Below are 21,705 nucleotides of genomic sequence, written 5' to 3' on the forward strand. Positions count from 1 at the left end.
GCAGCTCAGCACAGGAAGCCTCGGGTCCGCCACTTCCGATGCCAGCGCAACATGGCTTCAATGTTAAAGTCGCACACTGCTACGCCTGGAATCACGATGAGTAAAATCCCAATGTGTGGTACACCCGCAAGAAAGGAGAAAAAGCACCCACCTAAGAATTCAAGTCCACTTTCCTTCTCCCAAGCAGAACAGCACTGCTGGATGACACACCATCCAGGTAACTCCCAGGCATGTTGCTTACAATTAAGCTTGAGCATCAAAGAAAAAGGTTTTCTTTCTTTGTCGTCTTTTTTCTTGAATTTATTTAAAGAATCTCATTTACTTAATCTCATTCAGGTATAGAACCTGAAAAATCTGAATCTAAAAATGCCAACTGAGTTGGCAGTAGTCCACTGGCTTCTATGCTCCGGAACCCAAGAGAATAAAAAAACACTTCTCAGAGCTGATACCAAAGTCAAGTCCGGGCCCATTTTCATTAGAAATGGCGAGTGGGCTTGGGGCTGCTCTGGGCCCTATGTGCCTCTCGAGGAGGACAGGCCGGTGCAACTGCAGTGGACGACTTCTCACCCACCACCCAGAGTCCTGCTCCCAACTCCTCAGGGTTGTCCTCACTTGTCCTGGAAGATGGTGAACTGCCCAACCACTCTCTCAACCACTCCAAAAGGCCTAAGGAAACTTCAGTTATTTTTTAAAATACACAATCCGGATATAAAATAATCCAGGATTTACATACTTCTAACTTTTAAATATCTGAGGCCCAGAGTACTTGGAGAAGTACTTCATTACTCAGAACATTAAACAATTTTTAATTGTTTTTGGAGACTTCCTTCTCTGCGCTCCACTACCCACACTTAAGACATACGTTTCTCATTTGCTCGTGTGTTTATAAATTAGTCACTTTCTAATTTAAATATATCCTTTTTCATCAATGTACTAGGATTAAACTCTTGTCCTTTACTTTTCCCCAAATTTTCTTGTTAACAGCTTTCAACTACTGGCAGTTTTTTTTTTCCTTTCCTTTTTAGAACTTACATGGAGGGAAATGCCAGATTTAATATCTTCTTTAAAAAATCATTCATATGCAACCTATTTTAAACGATACCTAAGAAAACAGAGAAATGACCTTTCCTTCTGTCAACCTCACATTAATAGGTATAAGTAATGGTTTTATTAATATTAATTAACCTGCTGCCAATAAGTATACTCAATAATATGACAATATGAGTCTTTAAAACTAGAAAAGCTGAGTTGTGTGAACTAAATTACACTTCTGAGTCCACATGAGGAAACGTTACTCTCATGTTATTTGTGAATGCACACAGAGAACAGCTCACAGGCCTCTGCACGATCAAAGCTCCTCCCCGCAGAGTGAAGCACGGGAGGTTCTGACCAGGGAGGCTGCTAGCGGATCTCCTGGAATGCTGGGGAGACAAGGGGCTCCCTGCAGCCTGGAAATGCCTCCCCCGAGTCAGGCGGGCATGTGGGAGGAGCCAGGGCGGGCAGTCCTCCTTTCCAGGATGGGCAGTGTGGACACGCACAACTCAGCACAACTGTACGACACGCCCTGCCACCCCCGTGTCGCCCATGGCAAGTTGGGGGGGAAACCAGGGGCCTTGGGGTCCATGCACAGCTGCAGTGGCACCTGCAACCCTGCAGACTCATCCCCGTCCCCCTCCCCATGGGCCCACACAGAGCACAGACGGGGAGCCGGAACATCATGTCCCTGCCTCCAGGGACAACCTTTCCCCACACAGTGACAAAGCGACAAGCCACCAGGCTGTCTTCACTGAGGGTGGGAAGCCTGCCTTCCTTCACTCTCGTCATAGCTCTCAGAGCAGCCGTCTGTGAGGGGGGCCCGGGACATGCCTGAGAGAACCACCAGGTCTAGGGGCAGAGACCGAGGGGCTGACAGTCTGTGAGGCACGAGAAGCCTCCCTAACACCACCTCTCTCCCCACACCCACTGCAAACGTCCCATTCAGAGTGAGAATCCGGCTTCTAACTCTGAGCCCAGACTCTTACTGTGTTCTACACTCACGCACAAAATATTTCGGGATAATTTTAACATAGTGTGAATTTTCCAGAAATTTTACTATTGTTTGAGTCTAGGAAGAATTGTACATTGCTTTACTTGTCACTTTAACAGGAACCACTCCTGTAATATTCCACCACCACTGGCATCCCAGAGTCAGGGCGACAGCCTCCCGGTCGTCAGCTCTGACGTGGGCCTATCCATGGCCTCCTGACATAGCTCCCAGCCTTTTACGTATTGTTACATGTGTTACATTATTATACGCTATACACTACCATCCTTCAGTTTTTTAAATTATGAGTTATATTTTCTAGACATTACATCTTAGGGTAAGGGGTCATTACAAAAAGTTTTTCTTTAAAAACGGCACTGTTCCTGGCAAGTCTGAGTCTTACTGCAGAGAAAACACACTCCACCAAGTGTCACAGGGAGAAAAGACACGGCTGACCATCAGGACGCGGTATAAACACTGGGTGAAACACCACAGATCACCTGACCTTCCTCTGGGGACGGAGACCCCTGGGGCCCCCCCAACCCTGGCTGGAGAGCAGGTGTCGGGGCCATGCAGTGTCCCCAGCACACCGTGACACTTCTGAGAGTTACAATGGCCCACACTGCAGGTGTCGTCCACAGCCATCCCAGGGAAACTGACAGGCAGCCTCTGGATGCCGGCCCGTCCATGCACGCCCTCCCCAACCCCACATGCCCCCAAAAGCACTGCCCCTTCCCCGAGGGGCAGATGAGGGACCTGCAGACCAGGCAGTAGCCTGGCCGGGCCCTCACTCCTGACCACCGCCCCCCACCCTGCCTCCGCACTCAGCGGGAGGCAGCACTTGGCCCAGAGACCAATGGTGAAGGCCCCAGCTCTCATCAAGCAGACAGGTGTCACCACCACCACCACAAGACTTCTCCGCAGCCCATCATGGGAAAGGACAGAACTGCCAGCAGGACTGACGGATGCAGCCACCCCGGCCTGGGCTTCCACTCATCTCTGCAGAACCTGGGGGTGCCCGAGACCAAGCACAGGCACACCGGTCAAAGGCAAGGACACCCCCACATTGGCCCACACGCTCCAGAATCTTTGATTCAAACAGAACCTGAACTACTGCACATTCCACTACAGTTAGGCTCTAAATAGAGAAGAAAACTAAGAGGCACAATAAAAGCTACAGGCTTGAGTGGAAAGTCTGATACTCTCAAGTGAAATTTATAAAAAGCTACCTCTGAAGAAAAAAAATCTCCCAAGACTAGCCAGATGGAACAGAAAAAGAGAAGAAACAAATGTACAGCTTCAAAGCTCTGGTGGGACGGTTCCAAAGCAGAGATGCACCAGCTTATGTCACGAAGAAGCTGTGAGGATGACCCAGCTGCCTGGAAAAGGCCCGCGTATCGCCCGGGTCTGACTCGGGTCCCACCCTGAGTGCCGAGGGCACAGCCTGGGGAGGGGGCTCTCACCATCGCACTTTGTTGCAGGTCTGGGTGGCGCCGAGGGGCGAGCCGGCCACCATGGGCACCTGGATGGGGCTGTGCTGCTTGTTGGTGACCAGGTCCAGCTTCTCTTCCAGGGATTTACACGTGGCCTCCAGAGCCTGCAGCTTGGCTTCAATGCTATCCAATCGCAAGCAGATTGTCTGGTTAATGGAATACAGGAATGACTGCAAGAGAAAAACAGAAGAGCTTCAGGAAGGGCCTCTGGAAGTCCAAGCAGACAGTTCCAAGAACACCAAGCAGCTCTCTCCCACACTCGGCTGAGTCTGTCCCCACAGGACAATCCGGCACTCCAGCTCTAGTTGTGAGCAGCAGCGTCTCCAGAAACAAGCTGGACCCTGCCCACTCACAGTGTGACTGGCTCTGCTCTGAGCAGCTGCGACTCTCAGCTACACTGAAGCCCACAGAAAACAGAACCTAAGTGGGCTTTACGACGTGAGTCTATTCATCAGTAAACCTACACATAAAACTAGTCAAATGCTTCTATGAAAACAGATTACACCCAAAATCAAAAGAGCCCAGAAACCTGCCTGCTCCCAGGACACCCACCGCCCCAAGGTGAGGCATGGTGCCGAGGCTCCCGCGCGTGAGAGCGGCACACCTGCCACCTAGCGGCCATTGGAAGAGCTGCCGCACCTTCCACCGCCGTCACCCAAGTCCTGCCTGGGACCAAGAACCGGCTCAAACACCCGATAGGAAGCTGCCCCCTCCCCTCAGCGGCCACTCCTGCCGTAGGTCAACAGGGACACAGAGGGACGTGCGCTGTGCCCCTGCTGGCCTCACAGCTGACATGGGAAGGAGGCTGCCAGGCGGGAGCCAGCCCGTGATGGCTCAGCTCAGCAGAGAGGCAGCGTACGAGGCTCCTCTGACGTAAGCATCGTGACAACAACTCACTGGTAGCCGAAGTCCCAAGGTCAAATCACTAATGACCCCATTATTTTTTATAATTTGAAGACATCAACCATGAGGTTCCCAAATTCTCTAAACAGTAAAACTGCATCATCTTAATTCTGAATTAGAAATTATTCTGCCTGGAGTTTGGATGAACATCAGTTATTATATACCAGTAACACAACTTCACAAATCAATAAAACAAAGAAAGGCAGAGAATAGCACTTTTAAATAAGTCTCCTAGATACAAGTGATATTCACCAAAAATCATCCAAATCTATCCCTTTTGCAGAGCTCTGGCAATCCGGTGAGCACACTTTTCCCAGGACATGTGTGGCAGGTTCCAGCTGCGGCCCAAGGCCCTGCTCGCAGGCCAGGGATGCGGCAGGACTGCTTTCACTTGACCTTATCCACGTCTGACTCCTACGCTATTCCCCACACAAGCCTCTTTTGTGATAAAATTACATTTTATTTTTAACTATACAATGTAGGGTTACTGAAGCAGTGGTCCTCTATACATTAATCTGAAATAGAAATTTAACTGGATGTGTCTTCATCCACAAGGTTAAGTTCATGCTGCTTCTCCATGTTAACAAGATGAGCCAGACGTTTCTCCACAAAAGGCCCAGGTAAAGAGAGAATACAGCTGTATAGAGCGGGGAACTTTACTCAGGACTCCATAATGAGCGGTATGGAAAAAGAATCTAAAAAAGTGGAAACATGTATGTGTATAACACATTCACTTTGCTGCACTGCACAAACACACACACTATTCTATAAATTAACTAAAAGTTCCTTTGGTTTTCCTCTGCACTGCAGTCGTAACTTCTCACAGGAGCTGGTATTCATCTCTGTGGCTTTGCCAACAGCAGATCCAACAAGTAAACCCAAGAACCAGCGATCGCCCACTGACTGAGCCAGTGGTTTCCAAGGCCCCATTTAGCAAACCACAGAATTTAGGTACCCTAAACCATAGGCACACAAGTGCTTCATCACTGGGGAAATGGTGTTCGTTCCCTCCAAGCATGTGAGGTCCACGGGTCTGTGTAGGAAGTAGACCACAATTCTGGTTAAATACTGTGAGTCTTCAAGGGGAAACGTTATGGCTGTATGCGCCTTGTTGGGGGTTGAACAGTGACTCAAGAGAAACAATACGTCCACATCCTCAGCCCCAGGACCTGTAAATGAGGCCTTGCTTGGAAACAGGATCTTGGCAGATGTAATCAACATAAGATGAGGTCATCCTAGGTGAGGGTGGCCCTTCCCTTGTAAGAGACAGAAAAGACATGCAGGCATGGGGGAGGCCACATGAAGATGGAGGCAGAGACTGGAGGGACGCGGCCACAAGCCCACAGATGCCTGAGGCTCCCCCAGGAGCTGGAAGAGGCAGGAGGGACACTCCCGCAGAGCCTCTGAAGGGAGCTCAGCCCTGCGGAAATACTGATTTCAGACTTCTGGCTTCCAGAACCGTGAGAAAGTAAATTTGTATTGATTTAAGCCCCTCCTCACCCCAAATTGTGATAATGTTACGGCAGCACCACATCAGATATAAAAAACCACATATATTAATATTTTCACCTTTATAGAAGGGTCCTGGCAATTGATCTCTAGTCGCTGGCGTTTCAAAGCTGGTTCATCTTCATCTGTCACTACATGATTCTCCAATACAACTGAAAATCAAGAGACAAAAACCACTTCAATACGAAAAGTTTAACAGAGCTGTTTCATGTTCAGACAGTAAACCATTCCAACACCTTAAACAGAAAGGTGTCACCTAAGGTTAAACGAGAATTAGCACAAACTGTTTCATATTTTACTATTTACAGATTTAACTTAAAATTATCAGTCAGGCAGAAAATAGGATCTCTCCTTAATCTCAAGAAAAACTGAGACATTGGATAAATTATCTCCCTAATGTGCCAATGAGTTGATACTAACACTGAGACTGCAGGCTTCTTACTCAAGGCTCTATCCAGCCACCCTTTGTGACAGAAACCAATTGCTAATAACGATTTCTTCCCAACTTTAAAATAAGGTCTTGTCAGCCAGCCACATCATTCCAAAAACAAAACCACTCTCAGAATACTACATCTTCTCAAGTGTTGGTCATCAAACTAGTCTCAAATGTAACACACTAAGTTTCAGGGAAAGTCACTCCCCTGTAGTGTGTCTGAAATTGGGGTCTCCCACCAGCACCTTCCAAGGGGGCATCATGATTTCTCCACTGATAACTCACGTGGCCCAAGTTCAGGGCTGACACAATATGGTCCCAATCCTGATGTCTTTACACCTGTACTTATCAGGTGATTTATCTTAAAACTCTAAAATGTAAAGACACTGAAGAGACCTGAGACTCTAGCAGGAACCCTTCAGGGGTCCCAGGCGAGAGCACTAAGCTGGTCTCCAGAGGTTAAGTTACACCTAAAGCTCTACCTGGCAGAAACCAGCCACAGGGCAACGAAGCCAGAAGCAATCTGCTCACCAGAGGGCTCTGCGTCATACACTATGTATTCACACCTCACACACCTTCATAAGGTGTGCAGGAACAAGCTCTCACTTAGGTAAGAGAAAGGAAAAATCCAAGCCTACACGTGTTGTGGTAGCAACACAGGTTCTCAGAACCGTCATCGAAGCCTGCTTAACTCCCACTGGAAGCTGGTGATTAAAACAGGACTGGGAGGATGAAGAGGCTCTGGCAACCACTAATCTAATCCTTCTAATGTGCTGACATCAAGTCCAGAGAAGTTAAGTGACTTGACCAGGGACACAGCTGGTCTCCTCTCCCTTGGCAGCGTGAAGCACCTCAAGGTGACGAGCAAGGGGCAGCAAAGCAGGTGAGGAGAAGGAGACAAGCCTGCGGTGGCAACAGGGGCACACGCCTGGGCTCCACTGTCTATGAGCCGTGGGGCTCCTGGTTCATTTTCTTCTTTGTCCTTGGGCTTTATCATTCTGCATGCACTACTTTTAAAATTAAACAAAAAAACCCAATGTTCATTGTAAAGCATCACGGTCACCTGGAAGGGCAGACCCGACAAAGGTTACAATCGTGTGTGTGTATGCAGACGAGCAAATAGACTGTGGCTATGTGGTGGGTACACACAAAGTCACAGGAACCTAACTGAGCATGTTGATTTCAAAAGGAAATCAAAAAAAAAAAGAGAGGATGTACATGCCAAAAACTCAAAAGCAGTTCTCTTGCAAGAATTATGGGAAACTTCTATTTCTTCTAGTTGCTTGACTATATTTTTAAATTTTACAAAGTTTACATTTTAGAGACGAAAAAAACATCTCAATCTTAAACTCCCTCCTGACGTAAATGTGGGGGTACAGCATGGTGCCTGCTGGTGTCGGGTGCGAGGGGGGTCCCTGGGGCCAGAGATGGCGGGTCCCCTGTCCTCAGAGAGCCCTCCCTGCACACAGTAGGTACCCGTTACACAGCCATGAGCTGTAGTTTGCAGCCATTTAAGGAAGCTACATGGAACAAAACCAGGATCAAAAATGACTCCTCTAATCCTTCTCTGGACTGAAATCTACAGAGGGAGAAAAAAAATTTTTTTTTAAACAGAGGAAGAATTTACTTGGGAAGTAAACTGTTAAAATTTTAGTAGTTTCTAAAAACACTTAAAATTTATATAACTGGGCCATTTTTCTTTTATTATTGCATCACAGTGTGAGTGTTTTCTAAAGAAATTGTCTACCCAACAAAATGTGAGCAACCGTTTTTAAAACTGTGATGCCTGTTGACAGTACTGCTTTGTTTTCAGTTCACTGGTATACGAGGAGCGGCACTAAATAAGGCCAATGCTTCATGTTCTCGCTCTAAACAAACCGGTTCGCTTTTTACAGAGAAATCTGGGGTTAACAGCTAACTTCAGACACCCTGACTTTGCTCAAGGATCTGCCAAGTTTTTGATCATTTCAGTTACCAGGTGACAGTACTTCTTATAAACAATTCAAAAGCAAAATTAGGAAAAAAACTGACTAAAGAATATAGCATTTCTGAAGGGGTATCCCCATCTCTTCACGACTGCTTATTCAAGCCTAAAATTACACATGCTGCCCACCGTCCATACATAACTCATTTCCCAACTAAGACTCTTCAACTAAGAGATCATACAAGAGATCATACAAGACAGACATCATCACACTTTGAGATTTCTGAAAATTCTCTTTTCTGTGGGGAAAACAGTCAGCATTTCAATACTACTATTTCATAAAGAGGGCTTCCAAGGTGGCCCAGTGGTAAAGAATGTGTCTACCAATGCCGGAGGCTCGGGTTCGAGCCCTGGGTCGGGAAGATCCCCTGGAGAAGGAAATGACAACCCACTCCAGAATTCTTGCCTGGAAAATCCGTAGACAGAGGAGCCTGGCAGGCTATAATCCACCGACTAACAAAAAAGTCGGACATGACTTAATGACTAAACAATTCCACGAAGAATAACCAAGCAACCAAAACAATTTCTGTGATTTAATTATGTATGCTTATTATTTTAAACTTAACAGATATATTAAACACATAAAACTTTATGGGGAAAAAAAGAGAGAACACTTACTAAGAAATCTTTTTACAAAATAAAAGTGCTGACAAAGTGTTTCATAAAGTTCTTGAAATCTAGAGTTCCCCTTATAAAGTGTCTAGTATCTAGTTAAGATTCCAAAGTAGCTAAGTGCCTTGAACATCACTAAGGAAGATTACCAGCCCTGGCAAAAGTACAGGAAAAAGTCATCTCTCAGAATAACCGGGTCGTGTTTCTGGGACGTCCATCAATATCTTATCAAAACTCTGAATAAACACAGCAGCTCTGCTTCTGGGAACTCATCCTGCAAAAATATTAATATCTGCCACGATACACAGCAAGACCTTTACTGCAGAGTGTACACAGAAGAAAAACAGTGCAAACCACGTGAACACCGTTCCCAGGGAAGAAGCAGATGAAGGCGGGAGCAGCATGCACAGAACACCTCAAAGCTGTCCACACACACGGCAGATGATCTGCTGTTACAGAAGAGGCACGGGCAGGACCACGGGGGCTTGAGGGAGGCCAGGGCAGCCAGGGCTGGACGGCCGTGGCGCAGGGGTAGGCTGGGGGTTGCTGAGGGACCACAGGGACAGGCGTGGGGCTGACAGGCTCACACGCTCTGAGCACACCCTGATGTTTCTCTTGCTTTACTGAAGGGAAGGCAGGGAAGCTTGCAGAAGATCCTTTGGGTTTTTTCCCCAGACTGCGCCCAGCTCTGTACCTGGGTGTCCAGGACTCAGCTCCTCAACGGCGATCTGCACCACGTCAGCCAGGTCCTGTTCTGACATCATCCAGGACGCGAGCAGAGTGGCCGGTGGATGAGAGGGAATCAGACTCACGTAGGACGGTGTTCCTGCCACCTAGAAACAAGAACAAGACAGTCGAAAGGGAGATGAACAACCGTGATCTTGAAACGATGGAAACTGAGGCCACGTTCTGTATCCACAGGTTCACCAGGGGCCTGTGGACATGTCCAGTATGAGGCTCTTCTTGACTCAAACCATCAAAATGTCCCTCATTACTAGACAAGCCCCCACCCTGCCAGTCCCTTCCCATACCCCCCGAAGTCACCTACCTAAGACAGCTGCAACGCGTCACCCCCAAGCCAGATGCCCCCGGCCCCCTTCCTGCCCACAGAACACGTCCTGTCCCTCACCTGCCCCTACCAGCTCTCAGCTCCACTACGCACACCACAGTCCAAAAATCGTCGCGAACACACCTCCAGATCCTACCCACGTGGACCCTTCCATCAAGGCTGTCCCCTTGCCCGTTTCCACTCCTCACACGCCCTCCCTCAGGCAGGCAGAGCAGAGGGCCGGCTCCCAGGAGGACCGACTGCGGCAGCAGCCCGCTGCCCGGGCCGGGGCCTGGCCCCCACCGTCACCCCGAGACAGCATCACATGTGCAACACAGTCCGTTCCTTTCTTCCTGCCCTGAAATCCTCCGATGAGGCCCGGACACACCTTTCCCAAAAGAGAAACGAGGCCATGCCACTCCAGATATGACCCATCGACACGGGTCTAAATGAGGTACTTGCACACTGGGTGCCTGGAGGTCAAGAGCCAATGCCACTGTAGTACTCGTATCATCCTACACTTTGTATTTTAATCACCAGTGAGTAAATGCTTACAACCTGGGCCATCTACCTTCCCCAGCTAGACTGCTCGTTCCCGAGGGCGGATACTGAGTGCCCAGCTCTCCAGGACAGCACCGCCCCCCAACACACACACACACGCTCACTGTCCTGAGGCAAGCCCAGCACACACACACACACACACACACACACACACACACACACATGCTCAGTGTCCTGAGGCAAGCCCAGCACACACACACACACACAAGCCCAGCACACACACACACACACACACACACACACGCTCACTGTCCTGAGGCAAGCCCAGCACACACACACACACGCTCACTGTCCTGAGGCAAGCCCAACACACACACACACACTCACTGTCCTGAGGCAAGCTCCAGCACGCGCGCGCTCCAACACCACACCCAGCTCACTGTCTGAGGCAAGCCCAGCACGCGCGCGCACGCACGCACACACACACGCTCACTGTCCTGAGGCAAGCCCAGCACGCGCGCGCACGCACGCACACACACACACACACACACACACTCACTGTCCTGAGGCAAGCCCAGCACACACACACACACAAGCCCAGCGCGCACACACACACACACACACACACACACACACTCTCTCTCTCTCTCTCTCACTGTCCTGAGGCAAGCCCAACACACACACACACACACACACACGCTCACTGTCCTGAGGCAAGCCCAGCAGGAAGGAGCAGCCGAATCAAGTCTTAGGTCATCCACTTCCAACCAGTTTACTGACAGCTCCTTTAAGTGGCTAAGTTCCAACAGGCATAAAATTAAATTCATAAGTTCCACACATGTTCTTAAACCTATAAATTCTGATTTAAACTCTATAGCTTAAATGGCAGCAGCTCCAGAATTTGTTAGGGACAGACAACCATTTGTAGGAGGAGCATTCAATCTGCTTTTTTCTTTTTAAGAAATATGTTAGATGTGCACAGACTATCTCTGGGGCATAAAGATAAAAGGAAATTATATTTGCTTTTACCATGTACATGTTATCACCTTCTCAAAAAGTGCTTTTTAAAATGATCAGACAACTAAATACTGAAGCATCTGTCACAGGGAAACCGTCACCTCCTACCCCTCGTACACGCCGGTGCAGCCTCACCAGCAGTCGCAGGCCTCCACAGGAACAAGCTGGGGGAACTGGCAGGCCCACCAGGGGTCTGTCTCCCTAAACCTGTGTCCTCTGAAGGTGATCTCTGAGCAGATTAACTGTGATCAGTATGAACACCAAAGCCACTCATGTAGGGATACACTGAGCCCCTTCAAGCAGGCAGTGGTCCTCAATTAGATAACACCCTCTCACCTCAATCTTTGAACTGATGGGTTTAAAATGTTTTAGGGTCGCACACTGCTTTCAGAATCAATTTTTTTTTTTTTAATTACAGATCCTCTTCCAAGAAAAAAGGACAGACAGACACTGCCAAGTTCCTGAAACTCAGTCACCCCACAGAGACAGCAGGTAGCCGACCAGTACCTGCTCTCCACTACGCTCAGTGCTGTAAGAATGAGAATTCAAAGGGCACGTGGCCACCAGAGTCCAGCCCCTCCTGCAGCACGCCACGGCCATGTGACCACCCCCCCACCCCCGCCAAAGGAGCTTGAGCGAGCCGGTGCAGGAGCAGCTCCCAGACCCTTCCCACATGCCCTCCTGCTGCTGGCCTCCCTGCCCACTGCCTCCCGGACTTCCTTGATCTGAAGGAAAATTGCCAGTCACCTGCTCTAAAAACAATGCATTTCTGGAATCTGTGGCATGCAGCCAGGCTTAACCTCTGTGATCCACCCTGAAGCCCAATCACGATGGCCCAGCGCCTCAGGTCCCAGGTTAAATACCTGTCTCTCACAAAGGGCTAGTGGAAAGTGTTCAGGTGCCAGACCCAAGCCTTCCCTGGTTTCTGGGAACTCTGTGAGTGGCTTAACACTCCGAACTAACCATAAAATCCTGAACCCTACCCTCATCCAAATGAGGACACCACACATGACCCAGGGTGTTTACTCAAAATGATTCTGCTGCCAGGATAGAGTCATTTAAAATTCTGCTAACTGTGATGATTTGAATAGAAAAAAAAAAAACTAGGGCAACAAGCCCAAGAAAACTGGAACAGAACAAAGCATGAAGTTGCCATTTTGGCAAATTAAACTTGCCATTTCTCAGAAGTCCTGGAGATAGTCCAGTCTTAATATCATAAAGCAGCTGGACTGCGATTAATGTTCAATAACGTCTCTAACGGCAACGAGAAGAGAGCATCCTCCAGGGAGCACATGGAAAAACGCCCACCAGCCAAGTCACCAGTCCAGCGCTCAGTCACCAGGGACTGTACAGTAAGTGACGTGAGCACCACAGCCATCCATGTGGATGGAATGGTCTCCAGAACGTAACACTAACATAACAGAAAAAAAGGAGAAAAGGAGAACTGCAGGTATGTTCAGTCATGTGTCTGTGTGTGTGAACGCACACAGAATGCTCTGGAATGACGCATACTGAACCAGAGCAACCCACAAGGGAAGAAGGGCAGGTAACACCAGCTGACCTTCATCCTTTATCCTCTGGACCGCTGAGCCTCCTACAAGCACATACTATTTATTGTGCTTATTACACTGGAAATAGTTTTTCTAAAACAAAGCAGTAACTACACAGATGAAGCCAACCACATCAAATCTGGATAAAAACAAGGGCGCTTTCTTCCACCCTGCCTCAAACCCCCCTCCCGGCCTGCACGCGTGTGCGTCCACAGCCGTGACCTCTGGTGCCCCTGCCCCTGCCCTACGGGCGCTCCTTCTCCCAGGCCGGGCGGTCAGGCTCTCTCTCTCCCTCCGGCTCAGCCCTGGGCCTCTTCTCACTGGCACTGAAACACCCATCTCCCTGCCTACAGCACACAATCAACTCCACCTCCAACCTGTCCCGGAACTTCAGATCCTTGTGACAAACGGCCTCTGGGCCACCTCCCCTAGGTCTCCAGTCTCAGTGTGAAGAGGCTGAACTGAACCCGTCCCTGTCCACACCTCCAGACCGCCCGCCCAGGTGTGGTTCTCCTCCTCGCATTGGACCTGTAGGCAGAACTTCCCGCTGCCCTCGCTCTGGCCTCATCAGTGCATATCTGGACCCACGCGCTGGCCGTACCTGGGTCTCCCTGCTCTGCCTTCGCCCAGAATCGCCTCCAATACCTGTTTAAAGGCTATGGATCACGTGAAAGCCCATCTCAGCGTCCCTGTCTGCTCAAAGCCCAACAGAGGTTTCCCGCTCATTCAAGGTGCGTGCCTGGCACCAGCCAGGCTCCCTCTGTGCCCCCAGGCTCCACTCGAGGCTCCTCACTCTGCCATCGGAGGAGGCTGCCCCAGCCAGGCGGGCACACACCACCCAGCCCTCACCCTCCGCCATCCGCTTGCCCTTCCACCCAGTCACGTCCCACCCGTCACACCCACCAGCAGCACCCATCTCCCAGCTGCCCGTTCCTGCTTCATCACAAAGCCCTTCCATCTAACCTGCGACACAGGCGAAACATCCATCTGATTTGGCATCTGTCTCCCCTGCTAGAAGACAAGCTCCCCTGGGCAGGAACCCGCCCCATCCCACTCACTGCTCCGCATGGGGCCTGGCACGCCATGGATGTCAGTGCAGTGGGGCTGGGGGGGAGCCCTGGGGAGACACCCCACGGCCCACCCAGCACTATACTCTGGAGGGCGGCATGTCTGCTGACAAACCATGCAGTAATGTCTGCAGAGTTCTCTCATTTCAATGACTGCAGTGTAACTAAGTCACAGACCTGTTTAGCTTATGACTGTGAATTTCACGCAAACGACATGTTAGGTTTCACAGTGGAAATACAAGCTGCTCGCGGATTGTCAACGACAGACAGGAGCAGTTGTTCATCAGCAGAAACACAGAACAGTACATTTAGTTTCGATTTTTCTAGTTTTTAAATATTTTGGACACCTGTAGAAAATAAAACCACAAGGCCCCTGAAACAAGGGAAAAAAGAAGAGCTACTATAATTGAACACGTGACTGCACAACAGCAGTAAACGTGGGAAAAGGAAACCCTGCAGCCCAGCAGCATTGTCACGCGGCAAAAAGGCATCAAGAAAAAGCAGCCAGGCAGAGCCCGCCGCGTCCACCCTGGGTTTCCTCAGTCACCACGAGAACTACATCACACAGTCATCCCAACAGGGACGTCACAGCACCTGGGGGTCTTAGGGCAGACACTGTGCAGAGCTGTTTCTCCCACTGGCCCCTGAACAAGCACCTGCGGACACAGTCTGTAGGAGGCTACGTCCGGGGAGGCGCGCAAGGCGGCTGCTGTGACCCCAGGGTGGTGACCTGGCCCTGCTCCACCAGAACCGTCTCCCAACCACCAGCTCCCTGCAGAGCGACCGTGTGAAGAGACGCGGCCCACACACCCTGAAGTCACAGGTGGAAGTGTGGCACCCTTGGCGGGGCCCTGGAGTCACCATGCCAGTCCGACCTCCCTTTACAGATGCCAAATACTCGGACAACAGTCCTCAGAGGGAAGGAGTGTCCCTGATGAGTATAAGAGACAGAAGACCCCAAAGACAAGTCTCGGAGAGGAGTCGTGGGATCCGCCAGCCCCAGGCTCGACAGCAAGCCCACCCCCAGGTCCCGGTCCCCCAGCCACTGCCCCACCTTGGCACCAGCTCTGCTCTGCCCACCTGAGCGGCAAGGCCAAGTCCACACGCCATGAAGACCAGAGCAGCAACCTCCATCTCCTCCAGGAAGCAGCCCAATGGTGCCCAGTTAAAAACCTCAAGCTCAGAAACAGGGCCCCTCCAACAGAATAAAGACCATTCCGCTCAGTCAGACCTGTCTGAATACAGATGTAGTAATAAAAATTAATTAAAAACCAGGATGAAGTAAACAAAGAAATCAACTCTTATTAAACCGAAACATGTGAAGAAGACTCAGCTTTGGCAGGGGGAAGATGCAAAGGAGAAAGAGGGAAGAAAGAGAAAATGTGACTATAAACGACCAGTCGGGTACTAGATCATTGGGAAGCAGCACTGATTCATATGAACATCCAGGCCACACTAGTTCTTCTTCACAACAGGCCCTCCAGAGATGTTTAAGTTTGAAATTAGGAGAAGGTCAAACTAGCCTCAGACAGCGGGTCCTTCCCCTACAATTATCATGTTTGATCAGATTGACCACTTCTAGTCACACTTCCCAAAATGGATAAACCTCCTCAAATACAAACCACTAATGCGAGAAAGGGAAGTGGCCGGACTTAAGCTGCTCCCACAGCACCGCTGTCCTCGGTCAAGACGCACTGGTCTCAGCAGCCCCTCCCCCTGAAAGTTGGCGAGCTCATGCTCATGGACATGTGTCTAACAACATCCCCTTCTCGGAGATTAGAACAGAAAATGTGTGAACACTTTATTCATCTAAAAATTACAAAAATCAATACAATACATATTAACACAAAAAACTTTTTTTCTTTACCAAAAATTACTAGAGTTCCCAAAATAATAAAAGCAAAACCTCAGCAAGAAGAGAGACCCAGTTTTGCATTTCTACAAATTTCTTCAATGTCAGACTTATTGGAAAACAACTAGGTTCTCCTATCTGTTGCTGCAGAGAAAGGGCCAGCCTCACCAGAGGTGCAGCTGGGAGGGGGTGGTGCACCTGAGCGGCGTGTTCAGGTAGGTGCAGAAATGCTCTCAACACACTCCCAGTCCCAACACACTCATAAAGGGCTTTATTTCTCCCTGAAGGCAAGCTGCAGTGAGGAATCTAAAACCTTACTGGTGAACTTTTCTTTATGTTATTACTTTAAAATCCACTGATCTGTCTTGCACTTGAAATGGACACTGGCCCAGGTCTGATCTGGTCATCTGGAAAATACTGGCTCAGTGAGTTAGGCAGATCTTCCAAATGTTGCTTATTATAGATTATCTAAAGCATCACATTCCTTAGTATCAGCACTGATCTCATCAGAAAAGTCTTGACATATTAGGAAGCTGCAGGCTCATAGCGGCACACAAAGCTTTCTGAAATTCCAGTTCCACTTGGAAGCGCAAATGTTACCACTGGCAGTAGGGTTAGCTGCTTTCCTTGCAGTTACAGGCTAAGTGGCTATTTAGTAAGAAATACCGGTAACATGTCAACTAGTCTGTTCCGGTGGTCCATGAAAAAGAGCGGCCAGTTCAGCTAACAGGGCCTGTCCTCCAAGCAACTTCCCAACTCCAAAACGCAGAAACATTCTCCACACACATCCTGTTTTGTTACAGAGTACTGAAAAGGGCTGTACTCAGGGCTGAGACTTAACAAAATGCATGATTTTTATTGCTTCATCAAGGACATTCTTAGGTGAGAATGGCTTTTCTGACTTGCACAGCAGTGACGAATCAGCAAAAAAAGGCAAATGACCTCTTGACAATCATTATGAAAACTACTCTCACAGCTGGGAAGGTTCTCCAGGACATCCCCAGGGTTCTAGAGTCCACACTCTGTCAACTACTGCCTTCAGGAATTACACCTCTAAAAAGAAAGCCTGAGAACCACACACATGTTAAAGTGAATTTCAGATAATGTCTGCCATAAAATAGAAACCATAAAAGCAATTAAAAGCAACTCTTACTTGATTCACTAACTGCCAACAATAAATGTAAATAAATACACTGCAGAGGTCTACACATATCTTGCAATAAAAGCTTTGGCTTCTATATACATAATGCCCTAAAATTTTAATTCTTCCCTGGTAGCTACTAAACAGCTTACACTGTGAAGTATTACTCTGATAACATAAAATATGACATCGGCCAAAGATGCAGGACTGTAACAATAAACCAGATCTACAGGGTTAAGCACCTTAACCTCATGACTTTTCTCAACAGTAAACACTACAGTACTGCAGAAGCTGCAGCTGGTTGAATCTGAGGATGCAGAGGCATGGATATGGACAGCTGGCTGCAAGTTACACTCCGGTTTTCCACTACATGGAGGCTGGCTCCCCAATCCCACATTGTTTAAGGGTCAGCTGCACTTTGATAAATAAAAGGGTCCACCACTGAACAGAAGAAGCCCCCCAAAATAACCCTTACCCAAGCCAACAGGACTATATATACTACAGAGTGACCTCAGAGAACTTCTCATAAACCTAGCAAATGCCACCAAGTAAGGTAATGTTCTTTTCTGGGTCCACAACTCTAGCACTTCACAATCCCACTACATCTGCATGTGCAACCAGTGGTCTGCGGAGACCTTAGAAACAGATGGCATTCTGCCTCTTACCTCTACTCACAGTCTCCCCTCCCTCAAACAGAACGGCAGATGGAAATGATTCAAGGTGATTTCTGTCAACAATAAACATGCAAACTTTTGATGTTATTAAACTTGCAGTTTGTAAGGAGTATGGTGCCTAATTTGTGATATCGGCTAGGGCAAATATTCTTGGGGAAAATATATCCAAAGTTAGTAAAGGAGCCCCTTTCTCTTTTGCAAAAAAAAAGAGGACATACTGGAACATCCCTGGTGGCCCAGTGTTAAGGCTGTGCACTCCCAGTGCAAGGGGCACAGGTTCTACCCCCAGTTGGGGAACTAAGATCCCACGTGCTGCACTGTGCATCCAACAAAAAAAAAGTGGACATTATTGTGATAATCAGTAAAAAGCAAAATGAACTAGATCCGTTGCTTAGATAACACAGCTGAATCGATGAGATTCCTAATTCTGAAAACTGTTATTGTTGTTCAGTCACTAAGTCGTGCCCAACTCTTCAGCTTCAGTATCAGCTTTTCCAAAGAATACTCAGTTATTTCCTTCAGGGCTGACTGGCTTGATCTCCACACACTCCAAGAAACTCTCAAGAGTCTTCTCCAGCACCATGACTCAAAGCATCAATTCTTCAGCGCTCAGCCTTCTTTACAGTCCAACTCTCACATCTGTACATGACTACTGGAAAAACCATAGCTTTGACTATACAGACCTCTGTCAGCCAAGTGATGTTTTTGTTTTTTAATACGCTGTCTAGGTTTATCATAGCTCTTCTTCTAAGGAGCATCTTTTAATTTCATGGCTGCAGTCACCAACCGTAGTTACTTTGGAGCCCAAGAGAACAAAGTGTGTCACTGTTTCCACTCTTTCCCCTTCTATTTGCCATGAAGTGATAGGATCGGATGCCATGATCTTGGTATTTTGAATGCTGAGTTTTCAACCAGCTTTTTCACTCTCCTCTTTCACCCTCATCAAGACGCTCTTTAGTTCTTCACTTTCTGCCATTAGAGTGGTATCATCTGTGTATCTGATGTTGTTATTTCCCCCGGCAATCTTGATTCCAGCTTGTTGATCATCCAGCCCAGCATTTCATATGATGTACTCTGCATATTAGTTTCATAAGCAGGGTGACAATATACAGCCTTGATGTACTCCTCTCCCAATTTTGAACCCCTTGTTGTTTCATGTCTGGTTCTATTGCTTCTTGACCTGCATACAGGTTTCTCAGGAGACAGGTAAGGTGGTCTGATACTCCTGTCTCTTTAAGAATTCTCCACAGTTTGTTGTGATCTACAGAGTCTACAGCTTTAATGCAGTCAATGAAACAGAAGTAGATGTTATTCTGGAATTCCCTTGCTTTCTCTATGAGCCAATGAATGTTGGCAATTTGATCTGTCTCCTCTACCTTTTATAAACCCAGCCTGTATATCTGGAATTTCTCAGTTCATGTAGTATTGAAGAATTTTGAGGATTACCTTGCTAGCATGTGAAATCAGTGCAAATGCAGGGTAGTTGGAACATTCTTTGGCATTGCTCTTCTTTGGGATTGGAATGAAAACTGACCGTTTCCAGTCCTGTGGCCACAGGTGAGTTTTCCAAATTTGCTGGCATATTGAGTGCAGCACTTTCACAGCATCACCTTTTAAGATTTTAAATAGCTCAGCTGGAATTTCATCACCTCCACTAGCTTTGTTCATAGTGATGCTTCCTAAGGCCCACCTGACTTGGCACTCCAGGATATCTAGCCTCCACTGTGGTTATCCAGGTCATTAAGACATTTTTTGTATAGTTCCTGTGTGTTCTCACCTCTTCTTAATCTCTTCTGCTTCTATTAGGTCCTTGCCATTTCTGTCCTTTACTGTGCCCATCCTTGCATGAAATGTTCCTTTGGTATCTCTAATTTTCTTGAAGAGATAGATCTCCAGTCTTTTCCATCCTACTGTTTTTCCTGTATTTCTTTGCATTGTTCATTTAACTTCTTATCTCTCCTTGCTATTCTCTGGAACTCTGCATTCAGATGGCTCTCTTTCCCTTTCTCCTTTGCGTTTCGCTTCTCTTCTTTCCTCAGCTATTTGTAAGGCTTCCTCAGACAACCATTTTGCCTTGTTACATTTCTTTTTCTTTGGGATGGTTTCCCTCTCTGCTTCCTGTACAATGTTACATACTTCTGTCCATAGTTCTTCAGGCACTCTATCAGATCTAATCCCTTGAATCAATTTGTCACCTCCACTGTATTTCAGTTAGGTCATACCTAACTCCAGGCATTTGAGTCAGGTCATACCCGAATGGTTTTCCCCACTTTAATTAAAGCCTGAATTTTGCAATAAGGAGCTCATGATCTGAGCCACAGTCAGCTCCTGGTCTTGTTTTTATTGACCACATAGAGCTTCTCCATCTTTGGCTCCAAAGAACATAATCAACCTGATTTCGGTACTGACCATCTGGTGATGTCTAGGTGTAGTCGCTCTTGGGTTTTTGGAAAAGGGTGTTAGCTATGACCAGCATGTTCTCTTGATAAGACTCTGTTAGCCTTGAACACTGTACTGTGGTTATATAAAGAGAATGTCCTTGATTGCAGGAAACAGCCACTTAAATGTTTAAGGTTAACGGGACATTATAGCTTAAACTGTTTTGGGAAAAAAAGAGACTCACACACAGGAGGTTGCAGAGAAGAGAAAGGATAGAGCAAATATAAAATATTAGCATCTAAGACCCTAAGAGAAGACTACACCACAATCATTTGTACTATTCCTAAAACTTTCAAGCCTGAAAAAAATCCAAACCCAGTTCCTATGAAGAGTTGCTAAGGCTTTTGTTCCAAACAACAGTGCTAAGGACAGAAAGATGCATTCTCATCTGACACCAATTACACTTCAGCAGGGCTGCCTCTGACTTTTCTCTCCACGTAGATTTTTCCAAAATAAAACCTCCAGAACCTCCAAGTCAGTGGTGACAGGCACAGCTGCTGGAGGAGTGGCCTGTGCAAAGAGGGACCCAGTGGGAGCACCCCTCACCATCAGCTCGGTGTTGCTGACTCCCCACCTGGACATCTTCCACTTGCATTAGCATGGTGTCTGGAGTCACAGACCACAGTCTGAGAGGCAGGTCCCACCAGCAAGTTAGTTTTGTAGAAAAGTTTTATTGGAAAACAGCCACGTCTACTTTGGCTTCTGCAAAGGCAGAGTTGAGTGGTTGGGACAGACCCCAAAGCCAGAAGTGTTTACTCATCCAGTCCCTTACAAGTCTGTTGACTTCTCTGGAGTGGAGCATTTAACAGTGGCACCTCTAGACTCTTGAAACTGCCTGGAGACTAAGACGGGGGATAAAGAAACAGGAAATTTTACTGAGAAGCAGAAAAATGATGGTGGCCTCCTGAAGGTGCTCCAACCTGAGCTGACTGCCTGCTTCACCTCCTACTGGCTGGAAGGAGCAATTTCTGCTTCAGGTTACAGCACATCTACAGAAATCCCAAAGAGGCAAAGCAGGCTTCCTGAGCTCTTCAATGATCCCAGGAGAAGCAGTGAGGACCAGTGAAGCCAGGGGAGTGGAGTGTTTTACAGACAATTGGCGTGGAGGGAGCCCAGGCAGCACACTTTGCTTTCAACCTCCTGCACCCCTTTAGCCTCCTAACATAGTAGGACTGCATTTTATACACATCTGAATTGCATAAACTTAAATCACACAAATTTAAGATAATGTAAAAAATATTAAAGCCCTCACTTCACAAAAAATGTGTTGTTAGTTGAATCCCGCAAACCTTAAAAAATCCATCAAGTGTTTCATTTCAAAACCAGGCCACATAACTACAGACTGTGTTTGCGCCTCTTCACTGGTGAACAGGACGCCTAACCTTCTGGGACAGATTCAGTCAAAATCAGGGCGGGGGGGAGGCGGTGGCTGGAGAGGTTGTGAATTAAGTGGCGTGTT

At 47.8% G+C, this 21,705-nt stretch overlaps 1 protein-coding gene across 9 annotated transcripts in view; it reads right to left on the minus strand.

Moving 5' to 3' along the window:
* Positions 1-21,705, minus strand: part of LOC122420576 (BTG3 associated nuclear protein) — a 68,987-nt gene that overhangs the window by 40,962 nt on the left and 6,320 nt on the right. For 8 of the 9 annotated variants that reach the window (XM_043435822.1, XM_043435821.1, XM_043435820.1 and 5 more), the window contains exons 2-4: positions 9,652-9,790; positions 5,989-6,080; positions 3,487-3,686 (exon numbers count right to left, since the gene is read on the minus strand). In XM_043435822.1, the coding sequence (XP_043291757.1) occupies positions 3,487-3,686; positions 5,989-6,080; positions 9,652-9,790 (431 nt within the window). Of the gene's footprint in view, positions 1-3,486; positions 3,687-5,988; positions 6,081-9,651; positions 9,791-15,220; positions 15,344-21,705 lie in introns of those variants that run through there. The other variant, XM_043435817.1, reaches the window with a different exon arrangement.

This window comes from Cervus canadensis, chromosome 18, assembly GCF_019320065.1.
Source record: "Cervus canadensis isolate Bull #8, Minnesota chromosome 18, ASM1932006v1, whole genome shotgun sequence".
Classification (NCBI taxonomy): Eukaryota; Metazoa; Chordata; class Mammalia; order Artiodactyla; family Cervidae; genus Cervus; species Cervus canadensis.